The 23,017-nt window shown below is 39.3% G+C and overlaps 1 protein-coding gene across 2 annotated transcripts in view; it reads right to left on the reverse strand.

Moving 5' to 3' along the window:
• LOC130906645 (glucocorticoid receptor-like) overlaps positions 1-23,017 on the reverse strand; it is a 134,786-nt gene that overhangs the window by 14,163 nt on the left and 97,606 nt on the right. For both annotated transcript variants that reach the window (XM_057821171.1, XM_057821168.1), the window contains 5 exons: positions 16,800-16,916; positions 7,855-8,127; positions 3,439-3,583; positions 1,581-1,711; positions 542-699 (listed from right to left, as the gene is read on the reverse strand). In XM_057821171.1, coding sequence (XP_057677154.1) covers positions 542-699; positions 1,581-1,711; positions 3,439-3,583; positions 7,855-8,127; positions 16,800-16,916 — 824 coding nt within the window. The remainder of the gene's footprint in view (positions 1-541; positions 700-1,580; positions 1,712-3,438; positions 3,584-7,854; positions 8,128-16,799; positions 16,917-23,017) is intronic.

Raw genomic sequence — 23,017 nt, forward strand, 5'->3', positions numbered from 1 at the left:
TTCGGGGCCTTAATGCACCATGAATCTGCTATGGCAGCATATAGACATATTGTTCTATCAAACACAAGTTCTTTTGTCTTAAAATACAGCAGCTTCTTTTAAAGAGGAGTGCAAGAGCAGAAACTGTTTTTTCAGTCTTGTCTGTGTTTTCCGCCATATTTCATTTAGTCTATCATAATTATTACATTTCCAGTGCTTAAAAACCATATAATAAAATATACTTATAAGGTTTTTTGTTTGTTTGTCTGTTTTTAACATTTCTTTATGTATCTCTTTCCAATGCTGTTAAATCTGAATAAATGTTTTTTGTATCAGGTCTAATTAATTTGGGCAGCCTTCTGTAGGTTCGTAATTTGCCAATAGAGTGCAGTGCGGAATTATTGTTGCCCCTCTCGTCTTTTGAAATTGTTGTATCTAATGTTTTCCGTAACATCTGACGTCGTCATATCACTGCAATTACCGCCATATTTAAAAATTCAAATCACATCAAAAAAATATACCGATGATGGTATGATATCGCACAGCTTTAGTGTGTTCTCACCCCTTGCATGGAGTCCAGTAGCTTAGTCAGCTGGTAGAAGCGCTGCCAGTTCTGGCTGGTGTTCTCATCTCGCTTGACAATTGCTTTGCCCAACTCCTTGATGTACATCATCCGGATCTCGTCGAACACCGCCTGGCTCTTTAGACCATCTTTAGGCACTGACACGCCAAAAAATTCAAATCAGCAGAATGCACGACATCAACAAATCATACCAGAAAGTGATTTTTGCTTCACAACACTTTCTAAAGCACTTTATCATTGGGTAATTTTAACTGAAAAAAAGAAGGTCTCGATTATACGAGGATGATGGCAGTCAACAAAAACCTTTCAGCCCTCACATGATATGCACAAAAGGCAGTTATGGTGCTGCTTAAATGCGAGGACGCAATATAAAACATACACAGAAAATGATTTGCCGACTTGCGCCTGGAGATTATGTAAGGGCACACAGGGAATATAGCTAAAACAGTTTCCGTAACTCCTGAGGAGACCAAATACGAGTCAGCCTTTTTGCATGACGCTTTTTCAATGCATTATTAATGCCGTGAAGAGAGAAAAGAACCGAACAAAGGGGAAACGTCTGTTGCTGCTTTTGTCATTTTTTAATAAATGCTGGTTGAAAATAGAGAATTGTTGAGTCACAAAAATGTTGTTAACTCATTGGCCGTCGGCGATAAGAAAGCTACTGCAACGATTAATCGATTAACTCGAGTAATTCAGTTAGAAAGAAGCTTTGAATCAAATTTTGCTGCTTTGAATATTCGTTTAGAGTGGCGTTGTAATGGTTTGTTTTGAAAGTGTTTGTATTTAGTTTGTTAATTTAGAACCTCTGCTATGAATGCTATGGCTACAATTGGCTCATTTAACATGGCTGAATCCAGCTGCTCCTTGTTATGACCAACGGAAGGTAAGTTTTTCTTGTTCAAATAATTTCGTAAGTAGATATTCCACTGTACTGGTTGATATCAAAACTGAAGCCCTGATGGGTGTTCATCTAAGGGCCTCAATAATAGCAAACGTAAGCTCAAGGAGTTGGTACCTGTGCTGAGCAGCAGCAGCACTTTCATGCACAGGTATTCATCGTAGGACACCTCCAGACGCACAAATTCCGTGCAGATCTTCAGCATCTGCTCACACTGCCCCGCCATGTAGGGAAGCTTCATGCGTTCTCTAAAAAAGACGGATGAATCATGAGCTAAGACTGGACTATTATAGGCTGGTATCTGTCCCCATAAATTATTGGCATATTAATCGATTAATGGGTGGATCAACGGAGCCCCTAAAGGGAAATCGACAGAAAAAATCTTGTGCACACCAGATTGTTTCTGGTGCGCACCAGATAGCATTAGATAGCATTTTAGCTAGCTGACTTTTGCTATGCAAGTTGCAATTGGCTAATTTGCATAGCAAACACCTGCTGGCTTAAATGCTATATAATTTTAATATGTACAACAATTAGCCAACTTATATTGCAAAAGTCCACCATCTTAATTGCTATATAATGCTAATGTTTACAATAGTTGGCTAACTCGCACAGCAAAAGTCCACTAGCTCAAGTGCTATATAATGCTAATGTTTACAACAATTGGCTAACTTGCGTAGCAAAACTCCGCTAGCTTAAATGGTATATAATGATAATGTTTACAACAGTTAGCTAACTTGCATAGCAAAAGTCCGCTAGCTTAAATGCTATATAATGCTAATGTTTACAACAATTGGCTAACTTGCATAGCAAAAGTCTGCTAGCTTAAACTTTATATAATGCTGATGTTTACAACAATTGGCTAACTTGAATACCAAAGGTCCGCTAGCTTAAATGCTATATAATGCTAATGTTTACACCAATTGGCTAACTTCCATAGCAAAAGTCTGCGAGCTTAAATGGTATATAATGCTAATGTTTACCAAAAAATAGCTAACTTGCACAGCAAATTTCCACTAGCTTAAATGTTATATAATGGTAATGTTTACAACAATTGGTTAACTTCCATAGCAAAAGTATGCAAGCTTAAATGGTATATAATGCTAATGTTTACAAAAAATTGGCTAACTTGCATAACAAAAGTCCGCTAGCTTAAATGTTTTATAATGCTAATGTTTACAACAGTTGGCTAACTTGCATAGCAAAAGTCCGCTAGCTTAAATGTTTTATAATGCTAATGTTTACAACAGTTAGCTAACTTGCATAGCAAAAGTCCGCTAGCTTAAATGCTATATAATGCTAATGTTTACAACATTTGGCTAACTTGCATAGCAAAAGTCTGCTAGCTTAAACTTTATATAATGCTAATGTTTACAACAATTGGCTAACTTGAATACCATAGGTCCGCTAGCTTAAATGCTATATAATGGTAATGTTTACAACAATTGGCTAACTTCCATAGCAAAAGTCTGCGAGCTTAAATTGTATATAATGCTAATGTTTACCAAAAAATGGCTAACTTGCACAGCAAATTTCCACTAGCTTAAATGTTATATAATGGTAATGTTTACAACAATTGGTTAACTTGCATTGCAAAAGTCCGCTAGCTTAAATGCTATATAATGCTAATGTTTACAACAATTGGCTAACTTGAATAACAAAAGTCCGCTAGCTTAAATTTTATACAATGCTAATCTTTACAAAAATTGGCTAACTTGCATAGCAAAACTCCGCTAGCTTAAATCGTATATAATGCTAACGTTTGCCAGATTCTTGCTTAAATTTATGTTATTTCAGTCGATGTCCCTTTAGGGGCTCCGTATGGATAAAGTGTTGATGTTAATGTTGTGTTTTCCTGAATAAAATGAACCAAATTAGCTCATCTTTGTTAAGTTTGGGGAAAAAATGAAGAGAAATTTAAAAACAAATCTACTTATGAGCCCGTCATTGTCATTAATAATATTAGAATACACACTGGTTGATGACGAGGTCAGGCGCAAAGCAGAGCATGTTCCCGTTGCACTGCTTGTATGACCTCCAACCCAAACTGAAGGACATTAGGAAGAGCCACGAGCATTGCAGCAGCGTCATCTGGTCGTCCAGGTGCAGATTACGGAAACCTAGGAGACAAAATTTGACTTTGCGTGAGAGCCAATAAAAAGTCTGCCTTTAAACTGATTTCATAGCTAAGAGTCATTTAACACCATGATTATTATTGTGCTTGGAGTTTAACAAAACTGCCAAACTGGACTTCAAGGGTTGCGCCGAAAACGAGGAAGCCTTAAGATGAAAAAAAGCTCAGGTTACTGTTTTCATTGGGACTTTTTCAATGTGAAAGAAATGTGAACTGTGGGGCAGTATAAGCAATCAAAGGACGCAAATCCTCAAGAGAATACTTGGAGTGATTAGTAGGTCATGTGGCTGCTTTCTCATGATCAAGGCGTAGCAACACTTCCAATTGGCCATAGCTTCTTGTCATTTTTTTGCCTGCTGGCTGTAAGTCTGCCCTTCTTTTCTCGTGGTTATTATTGTCAACCTCATGACTCACGGTGGCTCGAACAACATTCTGGCTGCCGGGGAACGATCAGATTTCAGTTCCAATCAATGTTCCCTCTAAGCTGCGCGCACTGCTTGAACAGACTCGGCGCAGAAGAAAATCTATGCAAGAGCATAAAAAAAAATTCAACAGAATCGTATTGTAGCGTCACGAAGACTACTGTCAGCGTCACGGTGATGTTTCAGCGCGACGCTCCTATTGGTGCGTTCGATACGGCGACGCGACACTCCTATTGGCGGGTTACTGACACCACGATTCTATATACAGTTGTACCTCTACTTAAGAACGTCTCTACATACAAAATTTTCAGGTTAAGACACGCCTCAACTGGAAAATATTGCGAATATTTAAAAATTAGGATTCAAATTGTATTTGTTTTTTTTTGATATAATTAAATTATAAACTATGTATTGTATCTTAATTTTCTTTTTTAAATTCTTCTTGAATGTCTCGTTAATCACAACAAATGGCCATACCAATTATTTAATAATATCAATAAATAACATATTTAAGGGGAAAACAGCAAAATGAATGGAAGAAATATTACTTCTTAAAGGGAATCACGGATAGAAAGCCTTGTAGTTCTAAAAAGACAATTTATCATTGAGTTGAAATTTGATATTAAAACCCCTCTTGATGTTTTCCTTTTTATACAATTTGTAAAATTAGTTTAACTAGTAGGTCGCCATTGTTGTTGACGTCGCAGGGCGGGGACGTCACTGGGTTCCGCTGCCGGGCTTTCAGAGTATGACATAAACACGTCATCTGTTCAGCCCTTTTAATTTCAACCCGATAGGAACATTAATGAGCATGACCGCACTGTCAATATTTCACAAAATAAGCAGCAAAAGCAAAATGAACAGGAAAGACGAGATGAAACGAGAAGAAAGTAGGGACAAAACCGGTGTTCTGCCAAAATGTGCTACACCGGTGAAACGTCTACAAGAGGGAGGCGAATATGAAACCCAAAGAACTACAGTGCACTTTTAGCTTGTTTTGTTTACACTGCTTGCCAAAAGTATTGGCACCCCTGCAATTCTGTCAGACAATGTCAGACAATGCTCAATTTTTCCCAGAAAATGATTGCAATTAAAAATGCTTTGGTAGTAATATGTTCATTTATTTTGACTGCAATGAAAAAACACAAAAGAGAATGGGAAAAAAAGAAATCCTTTTACACAAAACTCCAAAAATGGGTCGGACAAAGTATTGGCACCCTTTGAAAAATCATGTGACGCTTCTCTAATTTGTGTAATTAACAGCACCTGTAACTTACCTGTGGCACATAACAGGTGGTGGCAATAACTAAATCACACTTGCAGCCAGTTAAAATGGATTAAAGTTGACTCAACCTCTGTCCTGTGTCCTTGTGTGTACCAGATTGGGCATGGAGAAAAGAAAGAAGACCAAAGAACTGTCTGAGGACTTGAGAAGCAACATTGTGAGGAAGCTTGGGCAATCTCAAGGCTACAAGTCCAACTCCAATGAACTGAATGTTCCTGTGTCTACCGTGCGCAGTGTCATCAGTAAGTGTAAAACCCACGGCACTGTGGCTAACCTCCCTAGATGTGGACGGAAAAGAAAAATTGACAAGAGAAATCAACGAAAGATTGTGCGGATGGTGGATAAAGAACCTCAACTAACATCCAAACTTTCAGGAATGCGGGCAGGCAGGTGGTGTGTGGACCCAAGTGCAGGTAAATGGAAGTGAGGCAAAAAGACGGAGCAAATTTAATCAAAGCCGACAGAAAAACAACGTACAAACCAAAACTGAGGTGATCCCAAAAAAAACACAGTAGCAAACAAAACTCAGGTTACTAATAAAAGGCATGGTATCAAAAACTTACTGAGGGGAGCTCGAGGGCTTGGAGAAAACTGACGTGAACAGATCCGGACGTGCACATGGTCATTCACAATGACATAACAAAGAATGAAAAGAAACTGGGAGCTTATATACACACACAGACAAGGGGTAACAAGACAACGGGGAACAGGTGGGTGACACAGAAGGGAGAAGCAAGCACAACAGGTGAAATCAATGGGCAATCACAGGAACACACTAGGAGAGAACCAACACAAAACCTAACACAAACAAGTTCAAACTGTCCTACAGTTCGAGGGTACAACAGTGTCAACCCGTACTATCCATTGGCGTCTGAATGTAAAGGGACTCTATGGTAGAATACCCAGAAAGACCCAACTTCTGACCTAGAAACATAAAAAAGCCAGGCTGGAGGTTGCCAAAACTTACCTGAGAAAGCCAAAAACATTTTGGAAGAATGTTCTCTGGTCAGATGAGACAAAAGTAGAGCTTTTTGGGAAAAGACATCAACATAGAGTTTACAGGAAAAAAGCGAGGCCTTCAAAGAAAAGAATACGGTCCCCGCAGTCAAACATGGCGGAGGTTCCCTATGTTTTGGGGTTGCTTTACTGCCTCTGGCACTGGACTGCTTGACCGTGTGCTTGGCATTATGAAGTCTGAAGACTACCAATAAATTCTGCAGCATAAGGTTATGGGTCTTCCAGCAGGACAATGACCCAAAACACACTTCTAAAAGCACTAGAAAATAGTTTGAGAGGAAGCACTGAAGACTTCTAAAAGTGGACAGCAATGAGTCCAGACCTAAATCCCATAGAACACCTGTGGAGAGATCTGGAAAAATGCACCCTTCAAACCTCAGAGACCTGGAGCATTTGGCAAAAGAAGAATGGTCTAAAATTACAGCAGAGCATTGTAAGAAACTCATTGATGCATACTGGAAGCGGTTGTTCTCAGTTATTTAGTCTAAAGGTTGCGCTACCAAGTATTAGGCCGAGGGTGCCAATACTTTTGTCGGCACATTTTTTGAGTTTTGTGTAAAATGATAATGATTTCTTATTCATTCTTTTGTGAGTTTTCATGACAATCAAAATAAATGAAGACATTACTACCAAAGCATTTGTAATTGCAATCATTTTCTGGGAGAAATTGTGCATTATCTGACAGAATTGCAGGGGTGCCAATAATTTTGGCCAGCAGTGTAAATAAAAAACATAGATTTAAGGGGGAAACAGCAAAATGAATGGAAAAAATATTAGTTCTTAAAAGTAGGGCTGCAGCTATCGATTATTTTAGTCGTCGATTAAAGTTCAAATAATCGAGTCATCAGATTAGGAATATTTAATGCTTGCATAATAAATTTTAGGAGATGTAAGACAAAGGCTTGCTCAGATCATCAAATGCAAATACAAAATAAAATTCGAGAGTGCTTCTTCAAATTATGCAGAATTGCACTTTAATTTCAAAATAAAATACCTGATCTTAGCCTCAAAATAAAATAAAATAGCCTCGGTATAAAAATGATGAAATAAATGAGGATCTAAGTACAATCAGAGAACAATTGGCTAATTTGCATAGCAAAAGTCCGCTAGCCTAAATGCTATAAAATGCTACCTTTTTTTTTTTTAACAATGTTCTCAACAAATCGTTCAAACACATATTTCCACAAAAACAGCTAAATCAGCTAAATATATCTATAAACCTAATTACGAATGCACAAAAAAACACATATTAGCTCGAACTAAAGCTAACCTTATGTTGGTCTTAACAGGGAGCACCAAGATTTAGCCATGTTAAATGAGTTACATCATATTCACTGTTGCCACTAGAAGGCAGTGTATCCACCCAAACCAATAAAACTAAATGCGAACACGTTCAAAACAAACCATTACAACACTGCTCTAGATTAATCGATTAATCGTTGCAGCCCTACCTAAAGGTTTGTTTTCTAAAAGGATAACTGATAAGACATTTTCTCAGCAGAAGGGAAAAATATGTAAATGACTTCTGATTACCTGGCAGCGATTTTGCCCACTTGACGGCTGAGATGACCTGCTGCCCGCCAAGCTTGTTAAGCGTGCTCATGAGACGCGACGACGTGTCGGGCATGGTGCTATCATAGCCCGAGTAGATGATCTCGGGTTCGATGGCCTGGAGAACCGACAGCATGGCGGGCACCAGCTGGGGGACGCAGGCAGGGATGACCGCCATTGGCATTGCTGCGACGGGCTGCACCGGTACCCTGTTGTGCCGTTGTCGTGCCTTGTCTAGCTTCTTGTTTTTCCTTGCTGGTGGCACAAACAGGCAAAAGAATTATGGCACACGAGTCAATATCACCATTTATTTCTTTATTTTTACTTTCTCGTCACTAATTAAGTACAGTGGGGCAAATAAGTATTTAGTCAACCACTAATTGTGCAAGTTCTCCCACTTGAAAATATTAGAGAGGCCTGTAATTGTCAACATGGGTAACCCTCAACCATGAGGGACAGAATGTGGAAAAAACCCCAGAAAATCACATTTTTAAAGAATTTATTTGCAAATCATGGTGGAAAATAAGTATTTGGTCTATACCAAAAGTTCATCTCAATACTTTGTTATGTACCCTTCGTTGGCAATAACGGAGGCCAAACATTTTCTGTAACTCTTCACAAGCTTTTCACACACTGTTGCTGGTATTTTTGGCCCATTCCTCCAGGCAGATCTCCTCTAGAGCAGTGATATTTTGGGGCTGTTGTTTGGCAACACCGACTTTCAACTCCCTCCCTCCACATGACCACTGATAATCTCCCTCGATGTAGGGCTCCATGCAAGATCTCACCCTGTGGCGTCAAAATGATAACAAGAACGGTGAGCAAAAATCCCAGAACCACACGAGGGGACCTAGTAAATGACTTACAGAGAGCTGGGACCACAATAACAAAGGCTACTATCAGTAACACAATGCGCCGCCAGGGACTCAAATCCTGCACTGCCAGACATGTCCCCCTGCTGAAGAAAGTACACGTCCAGGCCCGTCTGCGGTTCGCTAGAGAGCATTTGGATGATCCCGAAGAGGACTGGGAGAATGTGTAATGGTCAGACGAAACCAAAATAGAACTTTTTGGTAGAAACACAGGTTCTCTTGTTTGGAGGACAAAGAATACTGAATTGCACCATACCCACTGTGAAGCATGGGGGTGGAAACATCATGCTTTGGGGCTGTTTTTCTGCAAAGGGACTAGGACGACTGATCTGTGTAAAGGAAAGAATGAATGGGGCCATGTATCGAGAGATTTTGAGTGAAAATTTCCTTCCATCAGCAAGGGCATTGAAGATGAGACGTGGCTGGGTGTTTCAGCATGACAATGATCCCAAACACACAGCCAGAGCAACAAAGGAGTGGCTTCGTAAGAAGCATTTCAAGGTCCTGGAGTGGCCTAGCCAGACATTTGTAAAATTACCCAAAAATAAGGAGAGAAGACACTCAGTTTTCTTGGCCAAGGAGAGCAAGTAGGGACTAGACAGAGAAATGCTAGATTACGCTGTATTGTCACCAAAATTGATCTAAGGAAAAAAACCTCCTTGCTCTTTTTATTAGGGGTTTGTCCAAACACAGAAGGGTGCCGCCCTAAAGGGAGGGGGAAAGCAAGCTGGAGACACCCATGTGATTTTGGTTGGCTATGTGTGAGCATGTAGGTGGAACTAACTAAATACACGTGTGTAAGCAAGGGCACTTAGGTAAAGTGGTCAGAATGACCCAGACACTTCAGTTATGCAACGCTGCGGCCATGGAAGATGTCCTCAAATGGAAGATTGTCCTCGAAAGTCTAGACGAAAGTCCAGACGTAAGATGCTGAAGATGTCCTAGAAGGTCTAGTTACGCAATGTTGCGGCCATGAAGCAAGGCAGTTGTCACCCCGACACTCTTTAACACTGTGTAACACTTAAACATTAACTTAAACAGCCTAGTATAGCAAGCAATAATCATTTACTGGTTATATCAAATAAACAATATGGCAATATGTATTATGTATGTATCAGGTATATATGAGCACAAGCAAATATTCAATCAATCAAGCAAATATTCAATCAACCCTCGATAATTAACTCAACAACAATGATCCCAAACACACAGCCAGGGCAACAAAGGAGTGGCTTCGTAAGAAGCATTTCAAGGTCCTGGAGTGGCCTAGCCAGTCTCCAGGTCCCAACCCCATAGAAAATCTGTGGAGGGAGTTGAAAGTCCGTGTTGACAACGACAGCCCCAAAACATCACTGCTCTAGAGGAGATCTGCATGGAGGAATGGGCCAAAATACCAGCAATAGTGTGTGAAAAGCTTGTGAAGAGTTACAGAAAACGTTTGGCCTCCGTTATTGCCAACAAAGGGTACATAACACAGTATTGAGATGAACCTTTGGTATTGACCAAATACTTATTTTCCACCATGATTTGCAAATAAATTCTTTAAAAATCAAACAATGTGATTTTCTAGTTTTTTTCCACATTCTGTCTCTCATGGTTGAGGTTTAACCATGTTGACAATTACAGGTCTCTCTAATATTTTCAAGTGGGAGAACTTGCACAATTAGTGGTTGACTAAATACTTATTTGCCCCAATGTAGATTTAGATTTAGATCTAGACAGTATAACAATCAAAATCAACACATGGACACCATGGCTGCCAGTCTGTCCAAGACCTTATAAGTCCTTATGGACTGTCAGGTGACTCACATGACAGATTTGCGGGAAGGAATTGCTTGTCCTGCCTCAACTTAAAAGTACTTAGCTAAAAACACAAAGATTTTAGAATAAATCATGGGGGCAAGAAGAAGGAAAAAGACATGGACACAAGTCAGTTAACCTTTGGCGACACCAGGACTGAAACTTGATACACCTTAAACCTACATACCAATCAGTCAACATCCTCAGTTGTCACCATAATTATCGCTCCACTTCCCGTTAAATAGGTGATCTTTCATGGGTGAGGCGAAGGGTGTGCTTTTGTTATTTTGGCGGCTTAATGGCGCCTTAACCATGTGTTTACAACTAGTTGACACGGCACTTGAGAAGATGTTCAGCAGAGCCCATTTTATAATCCAAAAATGAACTGGTGAAAGTTATGCAAAATAGTGACTACTCCCAATCACACCAACTGAGGCATCAATTGAAGGGAGTCCAAACCCAAAATTAAGACTTGAAAAACCGAACTCAACATTTTCTCTCTTAAGGGCAAATGCCTAAGAAATCAATTTTTTTTTTTGCATGGAAAAAAGCACTCCTCCAACCTTTTGATTCTTGAGTGGATGGTGACATTTGAACAGAGGCAGTCTGGCTCTGATTCAGGTCTTTGTGCTCAACTAATTCACCGGCCGCAGCTAGTCGCTTTATATTTAGCGTCCGCATACACCAGCAGTCTTCTCTCTCAGTTATTTTTTATTCAGCTGGGTCTTATTACCGCCGCTTTAAAAGAGGAGGTTTGTTAACACCCTTGAATAGTAGGTTGAGGTTCACCAGTTCATGTTACCAAAGTGAAAAATGTGTTTGTACAACAGTCTCGGAGGTATGGGGAATTCAACACAGCTCCTTCCCTGGAGCTACATTGTGTAATATTTTCACAAAATAAAAAAGTTCCAAAATATCCCAAGAAACAATAATTATGCCACATTTATTATCACCCCTTAGATATCCCTATGGGAATATGATTTCGATCGAGACTGTTTTATTGTACGTCCATATCTATAAAGAATTCGGGGATTTAAGCATTTATTCACAAGAATTTTCACCGGAAAATCTCCGTTTACATCAGGCGGCTGCTAGCTACATTCATTAACAGACTAGCATTGTACTTCTGCATATTTACGTGAAATTAACACTAACTGCACGGTTTTTTTGCTTTTAACCAAGAATCGAGACTTGTTTTAGGTCCATATCTATAAAGAATTCGGGGATTTAAGCATTTATTCACAAGAATTTTGATCTGAAAAGCTCTGTTTACATCAGGCGGCCGCTAGCTACATTCCCTAACAGACTAGCATTGTACTTCGCAATATTTACGTAAAATAAACGCTAACTGCACGGTTTGTTTGCTTTTAACCAAGAATCAAGACTGTTTTAGGTCCATATCTATAAAGAATTTGGGGATTTAAGCATTTATTCACAAGAATTTTAACCGGAAAATCTCCATTTACATCAGGCGGCCCCTAGCTACATTCACTAACAGACTAGCATTGTACTTTGACATATTTACGTAAAATGAACGTTAACTACACATTTTTCTTTGGCTTTTAACCAAGAATCGAGACTGTTTTAGGTCCATATCTATAAAGAATTTGGGGATTTAAGCATTTATTCACATGAATTTTCACCGGAAAAGCTCTGTTTACATCAGGCTGCCGCTAGCTACATTCACTAACAGACTAGCATTGTACTTCGAAATATTTACGTAAAATAAACGCTAACTGCACGGTTTTTTAGCTTTTAACCAAGTATACAGACTGTTTTACGTCCGTATCTATTTAAAAATTTGGGGATTTAAGCATTTGTTCACCAGAATTTTCACCGGAAAAGTTCTGTTTACATCAGGTGGCCCCTTGCTACATTCACTAACAGACGAGCATTGTACTTCGACATATTTACGTGAAATTAACACTAACAGCACGTTTTTTTTGCTTGTAACCAAGAATAGAGACTGTTTTACATCCATATCTATTAAAAATTTGGGGATTTAAGCATTTATTCACAAGAATTTTCACCGGAAAATCTCCGCTTACATCAGGCGGCTGCTAGCTACGTTCACTAACAGACTAGCATTGTACTTCGACATATTTACGCAAAATGAACGCTAACCACACGTCACACGTTTTTATTTTTGGTTTTGGTTTTTTTTTTTTCTGCTTTTAACCAAGAATCGAGACTGTTTTACATCCATATGTATAAAAAATTTGGGGATTTAAGCAGTTATTGACAAGAATTTTCACCGGAAAACATCCGTTTACATCAGGCGGCCGCTAGCTACATTCACTAACAGTCTAGCATTGTACTTCGACATATTTACGTAAAATAAACGCTAACCACACGTTGTTTTTTTTGTTTTTTGTTTTTGTTTTGCTTTTAGCAAAGAATCGAGACTGTTTTACATCCATATCTAGAAAGAATTCGGGGATTTACCGGTAAGCATTTATTCAAAAGAAATTTCACCGGAAAATCTCTGTTTACATTAGGCGGCTGCTAGCTACATTCACTAACAGACTAGCATTGTACTTCTACATATTTACGTGAAATTAACACCAACTGCACGTTTTTTTTTTTTGCTTTTAACCAAGAATAGAGACTGTTTTACGTCCATATCTATTAAAAATTTGGGAATTTAAGCAGTTATTCACATGAATTTTAACCGGAAAATCTCCATTTACATCAGGCGGCTCCTAGCTACATTCACTCACAGACTGGCATTGTACTTCGACATATTTACATAAAATAAATGCTAACTGCACATTTTTTGGCTTTTAACCGAGAATGGAGACTGTTTTAGGTCCATATCTATAAAGAATTTGGGGATTTGAGCATTTATTCACAAGAATTTTCACCGGAAAAGCTCTGTTTACATCAGGTGACTGATAAGCTACATTCACTACCAGACTAGCAGTATACTTCGATATATTTACGTAAAATGAACGCTAACTACACGGTTTTTTAGCTTTTAACCAAGAATCGAGACTTGTTTTAGGTCCATATTTTTTTTTGTTTGTTTTTGCTTTCAACCAAGATTCGAGACTCTTTTCTCATCAGTCAATCAAACGTGAAAAAATGGACCAGCACGTGAAAAGGGATAAATTTAAGTCTGAACTGAAATAATAATAATAATAATAATAATAATGAAATAATTCACTCAATAATGGTAGATCTATTCTATTATTTAAGTTAATTTTTGGAAACACTACTTGACAGTGGGTTCATAAGACTGTCATAAGACCGTAATAATTATGGCATGGCAGATGCCAATAAGCGTCATCCAGTGAATTATGTCACTCACACTATTTATGTCCGGTCTTCATTTTTTACATCTATTCAAAAGTGACATCATTTGCCAGATGACACTTAATGACATCTGTCATCAGCATTCATGAATGCTCATGATGGTGTCATGAGAAACAGCAATTTCTGGAGAAATTGCAATGGTAGCTTTGCAGTGATGGTTGATATATCGGGTCATTTTCTGTTGATTTTGAGGAATCTCATTATGGGTCATGTCCTGTTGATATGGGGGTATTTCAGGGTTACTTTCTTTTCCCATTGGGTTACTTTCTGTTGATTTGTAGGCATTTAGGGGTAACTTCATGTTGATATTGAGTCACTTGGTTTAGAAAAATAATACGTATTACGTATAATAAGTTTTTGTGCTATTGAAATAAATGGTGGTCGAAAATGGCAATTGGAAATCAATGGGAAAGTTTGGCTGTTAGAAATAATTGGGTATGTTTTTGGCTAATTTTGACCGAATCGTACAAAATTAGCTAAAAACTGTATTAAACTTTTGTCCCCATAGGCACCCAATTTTTTTTTGATGTATAAATGATGTGGTATGGCCCAATATTGTAGGACAAGTAGTGTTTTGAAATTCACGTTTTGGGGCGAATAGTTATTTTTGGGGTGTCAAACGAGAGACAGAAAGCGTCGTGTGAGAATTCCGGTCATTTTGATATATACGAAATAGGGATGGGAACCTCTCGGTATCTCACCATACGTTACGATTTGCGATACAAAGCTCACGGTATGGCGATACAATGATTATCAATACAGTGGTAAGGAAATTATTTTACAAAACAACGAATAAATAGAAAAACAAGCTATTTTCATCCTTTTGCTGTACGTTTATCATTAGTAGACGTCCAGCCCATTTGAATTCGGACAAATTCACATAGTTTAATGTTATGCTAACGCTGATGCCGAGTGGACTTTCAGCAGCAAAATTAGTGGTTTTCCGAATGAACATTTGCTCATTCGCTGCCATTCATTCCACGCTAAACCAAATGGACGTCTATGGTAATCAATGGCAAGCAATGAGTTTAATTTGGGGGCACTTCAGGTCATTTGCTGTTGATTTTCAGTCACTTTCTGTTGAATTTGGGGCATTTATGGGTCACTTCCTGATGATTTTTGGTTACAGAATAGGAAATCTCACCAAAAGAATATGCAGTGACTCAAACTCAACAGGAAGTGACCTGTAAATGCGCCAAAATGAACAAAAAGTGACCTGTAAATTCCCCCAAAATTGGAACTGGCTGCAAATGCTCTGGTTTCCGGCCCCTCCCAGTTTAAAATGATTGGGCGTCTAGGGCCAGAGATGGCAGCCATAAAGTAAACAGAGACATTATCACTGTGGGGCAAATAAGTATTTAGTCAACCACTAATTGTGCAAGTTCTCCCACTTGAAAATATTAGAGAGGCCTGTAATTGTCAACATGGGTAAACCTCAACCATGAGAGACAGAATGTGGGAAAAAAACAGAAAATCACATTGTTTCATTTTTGAAGAATTTATTTGCAAATCATGGTGGAAAATAAGTATTTGGTCAAAACCAAAAGTTCATCTCAATACTTTGTTATGTACCCTTTGTTGGCAATAAAGGAGGCCAAATGTTTTCTGTAACTCTTCACAAGCTTTTCACACATTGTTGCTCATATTTTGGCCCATTCCTCCATGCAGATCTCCTCTAGAGCAGTGATGTTTTGGGACTGTCATTGGGCAACACGGACTTTTAACTCCCTCCACAGATTTTCTATGGGGTTGAGATCTGGAGACTGGCTAGGCCACTCCAGGACCTTGAAATGCTTCTTACGTAGCCACTCCTTTGTCACCCTGGCTGTGTGTTTGGGATCATTGTCATGCTGAAAGACCCAGCCACGTCTCATCTTCAATGCCCTTGCTGATGGAAGGAGATTTTCACTCAAAATCTCTCGATACATGGCCCCATTCATTCTTTCCTTTACACAGATCAGTCGTCCTGGTCCCTTTGCAGAAAAAAAGCCCCAAAGCATGATGTTTCCACCCCCATGCTTCACAGTGGGTATGGTGTTCTTCGGATGCAATTCAGTATTCTTTCTCCTCCAAACACGAGAAGCTGTGTTTCTACCAAAAAGTTCTATTTTGGTTTCATCTGACCATAACCCATTCTCTCAGTCCTCTTCCGGATCATCCAAATGCTCTCTAGCGAACCGCAGACGGGCCTGGACGTACTTTCTTCAGCAGGGGGAGTCCTTGGTGGCGCATTGTGTTACTGATAGTCATTCACTAGGTCCCCCGTGTGGTTCTGGGATTTTTGCTCACCGTTTTTGTTATCATTTTGTCGCCACGGGGTGAGATCTTACATGGCGCCCCAGATTGAGGGAGATTATCAGTATGTCTTCTATTTTCAAATTGCTCCTACAGCCTACCTTGATTTCTTTACACCAAGCGTTTTACCTATTGCAGATTCAGTCTTCCCAGCCTGGTGTAGGTCTACGATTTTGTCTTTGGTGTCCTTCGACAGCTCTTTGGTCTTGGCCAAAGTGGAGTTTGGAGTGTGACTGACTGAGATTGTGGACAGGTGTATTTTATACCGATAATGAGTTAAAACAGGTGCCAGTAATACAGGTAACGAGTGGAGGGAGCCTCGTTAGACCTTGTTAGAAGAAGTTAAACCTCTCATGGTTGAGGTTTACCCATGTTGAAAATTACAGGCCTCTCTAATCTTTTCAAGTAAGAGAACGTTCAAATAAGGTGTTACCTATTTTTTGGTTACAAAATAAGAATTCTCTTTTAACTCTTTGGCAACCATTCATTGGATAAACTAAAGAATACATGATGAACACACCAGAGCCAATATTAGAACGACTTCCCCACAGAAGCATTTTAGGAAATAGCTCCTAAAAGCTTTGCTCATTTAATTTCACAGTTGATGGATGACCGTAGACACACTCTCATAAAACAAAAGTTTACCTTCCAAATTCATCCCAGCCTGAAGGCATTTGCGGAAGCGACAGGCGGGACAGTTTTTCCTGCGGATCTTATCGATGATGCAGTCGTTTCTTCCCGCACACAGGTAGTTGTGTTGGCCTGTTCAATAAAACATACACAAAGATAGACATTGTTATTAATGGACAATAACAAGTAAGCAAAAGTCTACGAGGGGTTCATTTTAACAAGTAAATTAAGTCTGTAAAAATGTTTTTTCAAATCAAATCATCCAATTTTGATAAATTTTCAACATGATTTTTTTTTAACTGTACTATATCTTTCAGACATAGAAGTGCGTTTTAACTGTAAACACAGTCTGCTGACTTGCGAGCTAATCACAAGTCCTGTATATTACCGTCTCACGCTATGTCTGAATGCAGCAGGTAATGTTCAGAAACATCTAGCATACAGTACTGACAGCTTCTAGTCTGTACATGACTCTCATTTTGAAAAAAAATAAACCCTACATTTTACTCGTGTTCCTTTAAAACTGTTGTCACAACACACAGACTCTTCCCACGTTTACAAGAGTTGTAATAATTTGCAGCAAAACATTGTTAAGTATGAGGATTGATGTTTAAAAAGTGCCTTCAAACAGCTTTGCACGTAACTTGATTTACAGTAAATAAAATACAGAATTGGCCATCTGTCTGAGATCGCTAAAAACTGGTTGCGTGCATTACGGTTCCTCCATCTCTCAAAACTGCTTCCATCACACCCATTCTGAAAAAACCCAAACTGGATCGCACCAATTTCAATGATCTCCACCCCATCTCCAACCTACCTTTTATTTCCAAAATTCTTGAAAAACCCGTTGCATCCTGACTCCATAACCACCTAATTACCAATGACATTTACGAGCAGTTTCAACCCGGTTTCCGCCCCCTCCATAGCACTGAAACAGCCTTACTTAAAATTAGAAACAACCTCCTCATAGCATCCGACTCTGGTTTATTATCAATCCTTGTCCTCCTCGATCTCACTGCAGCCTTCGACACCATTTCCCACACAATCCTTCTCGACCGACTCTCCGCCCTTGGTATCACACTCACACCCCTTTCCTGGTTCACTTCCTACCTGTCCGATCACACACAATTTGTCAAATTTGGCCCCGATAAATCCAATTCCCTCCGTCTCTGCTGGCGTCCCCCAGGGTTCTGTACTGGGGCCGCTCCTCTTTATCATTTACATTCTCCCCCTCGGTTCAATCTTCCGCAAACACAACATTCACTTCCACTGTTACGTGGATGACACCCAGCTCTACATCTCCTCAAAACCAACCGCCTCCCTCCCACCTTCCTCCCTCACCCTTTGCTTAGATGACATTAACTCTTGGTTCTCTTCTAACTTCCTCCTACTCAACAGCTCAAAATCTGTAGTCCTCCTAGTTGGAACCACTGCAATGCTCTCTCATGTCAATAGGTTCTCTATTACATTACACACCCCTTTCCTGGTTCACTTCCTACCTGTCCGACCGCACATAATTTGTCAAATTCGGCCCCCATAAATCCAATTCCCTCCCTGTCTGCGCTGGCGTACCCCAGGGCTCTGTACTGGGGCCGCTCCTCTTCATCATTTACATTCTCCCCCTCGGTTCCATCTTCCGCAAACACAACCTTCACTTCCACTGTTACGTGGATGACACCCAGCTCTACATCTCCTCAAAACCAACCGCCTCCCTCCCACCTTCCTCCCTCACCCTCTGCTTGGATGACATTAACTCTTGGTTCCCCTCTAACTTCCTCCTACTCAACAGCTCAAAATCAGAAGTCCTCCTAGTTGGAGCCACCACAATGCTCTCTCATGTCCATAAGTTCTCTATTACTAGAGCTGGGAATCTTTGGGCACCTAACGATTCGATTACAATTACAATTCAGAGGCTCAGATTCAATTATAAAGCGATTATTGATGTACCCCCCTCCTTTTTTAATGTTTTGTACATTAGTTCCAAAATTGTTTAAAAATCCTCTCAGGCTAAACCAAACTACTATTTCAGTATCAAGTTAACATATAACAGTAAACAAAAATACAAAAATAACAGTAAATAAAAAAACTCCAGTCCCCATTCTGTATCTTTAAACGACATTCAATTAATTTAATGTTGTGAATCAACAGTTACAGTTGTTAAAATGGCTCCCGTTATTCCATAATTTCCCTTCTGTCTACTTTTGTCAAAGTTTTAAAACTATTTCATCATTCAAAGATAGATTCAAGACAAGATTCTGCCGATTTAGGAGTATTTTAGATAAAAAGTTTATTGGGTTCGCTACAACAGAGCCTTCTAGAGAGGTCTACTGCTTTAAGATGGCGGCTGTTTACTTACACCGGAAAGTCTGTCATTTCGCATCTCTGTTCAGTAATACAAGTTCTAACACCGACGTCATCTGTCATTTTGCATCTAGTTCTACATATATGATATCTACTGTAGCCGTATGTTTGTAACAACTAGCAACTGGGCGTTGTTTGTAGCGGCTGTCAGCCGCAGTCAGTTATGATTGTTCTTTTTTTATCTAGCGGCATGAGTTGAGCATGATATTTACTCTCGGTCCGTTCCTCATTGCGTCCCAAAGAACGCGCTGACTGTGTTTTACTTCTGCTTTACCTGGTATACTTCAATAATCGGAATTTGGTTATTTGTGAATCGTACTCGAATCTTCCACAGCCGAATCGCGAATAATCTAAGAATCGGAAATTTCGCACGCCTCTTTCTATTACCATAAACAATGTACAGATCTCTCCTTCTACTCTGGTTAAGAGTCTGGCTGTCATCCTCGACACCACGCTCTCCTTCCGGTCACATATCAACAGCATCACCAGATCAGCCTATTTCCACCTTCGCAACATTTCTCGTCTCCTACCTTCTCTCACCCGCCATACCGCTTCCACCCTGGTCTGTAGTCTAATAACCTCCCGGCTCGATTACTGCAACTCACTGCTCTTTGGTCACCCTAACAAGTCCCTCCAAAAACTGCAGCTCCTCCAGAACTTGGCAGCATGCCTCATCACTCGGACCCCCGCCACACACCACATCACCCCCATCCTCCGTCAACTTCACTGGCTTCCCGTCAAACAAAGAATCAATTACAAGATCCTCATCATCACCTTCAAAACACTCCATGGCTTGGCCCCTCCCTACCTTTGCAATCTGCTCTTGTTTAAACAATCCAACCCGTCCACTTCGCTCTTCCACGATCCTCCCCCTTTCCGTCCCCCGTGTCCGCCTCTCCACCTTTGGTTCCAGAGCTTTTAGTCAGTTAGTTTAGTCCCCAGCTCTGGAACTCCCTACCCCCTGATCTTCACAGTATATCTACCCTTTCACTTTTCAAATCCAGATTCCAAACACACCTGTTCACTCTTTCTTACCCACCATGACCCCTAGCTCTGTTATATCTTTGCTCCTCTTTATTGTGCTTTTAATCTTTTATCTTTTAATATCTTTTTTTTTTTTTTTTTTTTTTTTTTTTTAGGGCTGTCAAAATTATCGCATTAACAAGCGGTAATTAATTTCTTAAATTAATCACGTTAAAATATTTGACGCATTTAACGCACATACCCCGCTCAAACAGATTAAAATGACAGCACAGTGTCATATCCACTTCTTGTTGTTTTTTTGGGGGGCGTTTTGTCGCCCTCTGCTGGCGCTTGGGTGCGACTGATTTTATGGGTTTCAGCACCATGAGCATTGTGTAATTATTGACATCAACAATTGTTTGAAAATTTTACAAATTTTATGAAAACGAAAACATTAAGAGGGGTTTCAATATAAAATTTCTATAACTTGTACTAACATTTATCTTTCAAGAACTACAAGTCTTTCTATCCATGGATCGCTTGAACAGAATGTTAATAATGTTAATGCCATCTTGTTGATTTATTGTTATAATAAACAAATACAGTACTTATGTACAGTATGTTGAATGTATATATCCGTCTTGTGTCTTATTTTTCCATTCCAACAATAATTAACGAAATATATGGCACATTATATAGATGATTAATTACGATTAATTAATTTTTAAGCTGTGATTAACTCGATTAAAAATTTTAATTGTTTGACAGCCGTTTTTTTTTTTATGATTGTTTTGATCGTACTGTGATTCCATCTCTCTTGTGAAGAGTCTTTCTGTGGCTTGAAAAGCGCTCTAGAAATAAAATGTATTATTATTTTTATTATTAAAACAAATAAAATGTATAAATTTGTTCGGAAAAACGAAATAATATGTTTGATTGGCTACTCCATAGTATTTGTCTCATTAGATTAGTACAGCCTTCAGTTGAATTAGAGCAACAACAAACAAACAAAAAAAACTATACTCTGGACTGGTCATTAGTGATTTACAGTGCACACCTCAACGGTTACATTTGGAGTTGTCCGATAATATCGATCGATACAGTGAGGAAAATAATTATTTAAAAATAAGAAAAATAAGAGAACAACTTCAACTGAAGTTGTTGTAAATAAACGTCCCCTATAAATAATTAAATCACTAGGGGGCGACCAAAGTGTTACAAATACAGGCAGGCAATCATAGGACATGCCAATGCAAGGACAATTCCGAAGATGTATTTTTCTGGGTTTTTGCACAGATTTTTGTATTTTATTACTTTTCTTAGTGACTATTTCTTTCTGGTAATGCAGTAGTTATACAGTGAGGAAAATAAGTATTTGAACATCCTGCGAAATCTGGAAGTTCTTCCCCTTGGAAATGATGGACAGGTTTTAAATTTTCATGGTAGGTGCTTGTCCACTGTGAGAGTCAATCTTGAAAGAAATCCAGAAATCAAAGTGTAGGATTTTTAAACAATTTATTTGTATTACACTGCTGCAAATAAGTGTTTTTAATAATTGAGAAAATCAATGTAAACATTTGGTATGGTAGCCTTTGTTCACAATTACAGAGGTCAAATGTTTGCTCTAACTTTTCAGCAGGTTTGCACAGACTGCAGCAAGGATTTTGCACCACTGCTCCACACAGATCTTTTCAAGATCAGTCAGGTTTCTGGGCTGTCACAGAGAAACTGAGTTTGCGCTTCCTCCGAAGACTTTCTATTGGGTTCAGGTCTTGAGATAGAACCTTGATATGCTTTTTAAGAAGCCTCTCCTTGCCAATTCTGGCTGTCTACTTCAGGCCATTGTCATGTCGGAAGACCCAGTCACGACCCCATTTTCAATGCTCTAACTGAGGGAAGGAGGTTTTTCATTAAAATCTCCCATACACGGCCCTGGTCCTCCTCTCCCTAATACAGTGGAGTCGTCAAGTCCCAGAAAAAAAAAACCCAAAGCATGATGCTACCGGCTCGATGCTTCACAGTAGGGATGGTGTTCTTGGGATGGAACTCATCATTCTTCTTCCTCCAAACACTCTGAGTGGAATTAAGACCAAAAAGTTTCATTCTGATCTCATATGACCAAATGACTTTCTCCCATGACTATTCTGGATCATCCAAATGGTCATTGGGAAACTTAAAACAGGCCTTGACATGTGCTGGTTTAAGCAGGGGAACCTGTGTTAGTGTATTACCAACAGCAACCTTGGAAATGGTGGTCCCAGCTGTCAGTGACCAGCTCGTCCTTTGTAGTTAATGGCTGATTCAACACAATTCTTAAAATCAGTAACACCCTACGAGGTAGATCTTGCATGGAGCGCCAGTCCGAGGTTGATTGACAGTCATGTTTAGCTTCTTCCATTTTCTAATAATTGCTCCAACGGTGGAACTTATATCACCAAGCTGCCTGGCAATTGCCCCGTAACTATTTCCAGCCTTGTAGAGGTCTACATTTCTGTCTTTGGACAGCTTTTTGGTATTGAAAACGTTAGGAATTGGAGACTTTCTGATTGTATGGGGTGGACAGGTGTTTATATGAAGCTAATCACATCAAACAGGTCAAAAAGTCAGACGTAAAAAGTCCACCTCCACTCCACTTTTTAAAGGCGACTAACAGGTCTTTGAGGCTCATAATTCTCGCTAATAGACAGGTGTTCAAATACTTATTTGCAGCAGTATAATACAAGGGCGTAGGTTTGCATAGGGACAATAGGGAAATAACACTACCAACTTTTCAGGATGCTCAAATTGTCCCCACCAACTTTTAAGCAACCTTATTTGTACTAACTTCAGTTATATAGGTAATTTAGATTGTCTTTCCACATGTTGTAAGCACAGAATTGACCCTACCATTATTAAGTGAATTACGTCAT

The sequence above is a fragment of the Corythoichthys intestinalis genome, chromosome 18 (assembly GCF_030265065.1).
Source record: "Corythoichthys intestinalis isolate RoL2023-P3 chromosome 18, ASM3026506v1, whole genome shotgun sequence".
Classification (NCBI taxonomy): Eukaryota; Metazoa; Chordata; class Actinopteri; order Syngnathiformes; family Syngnathidae; genus Corythoichthys; species Corythoichthys intestinalis.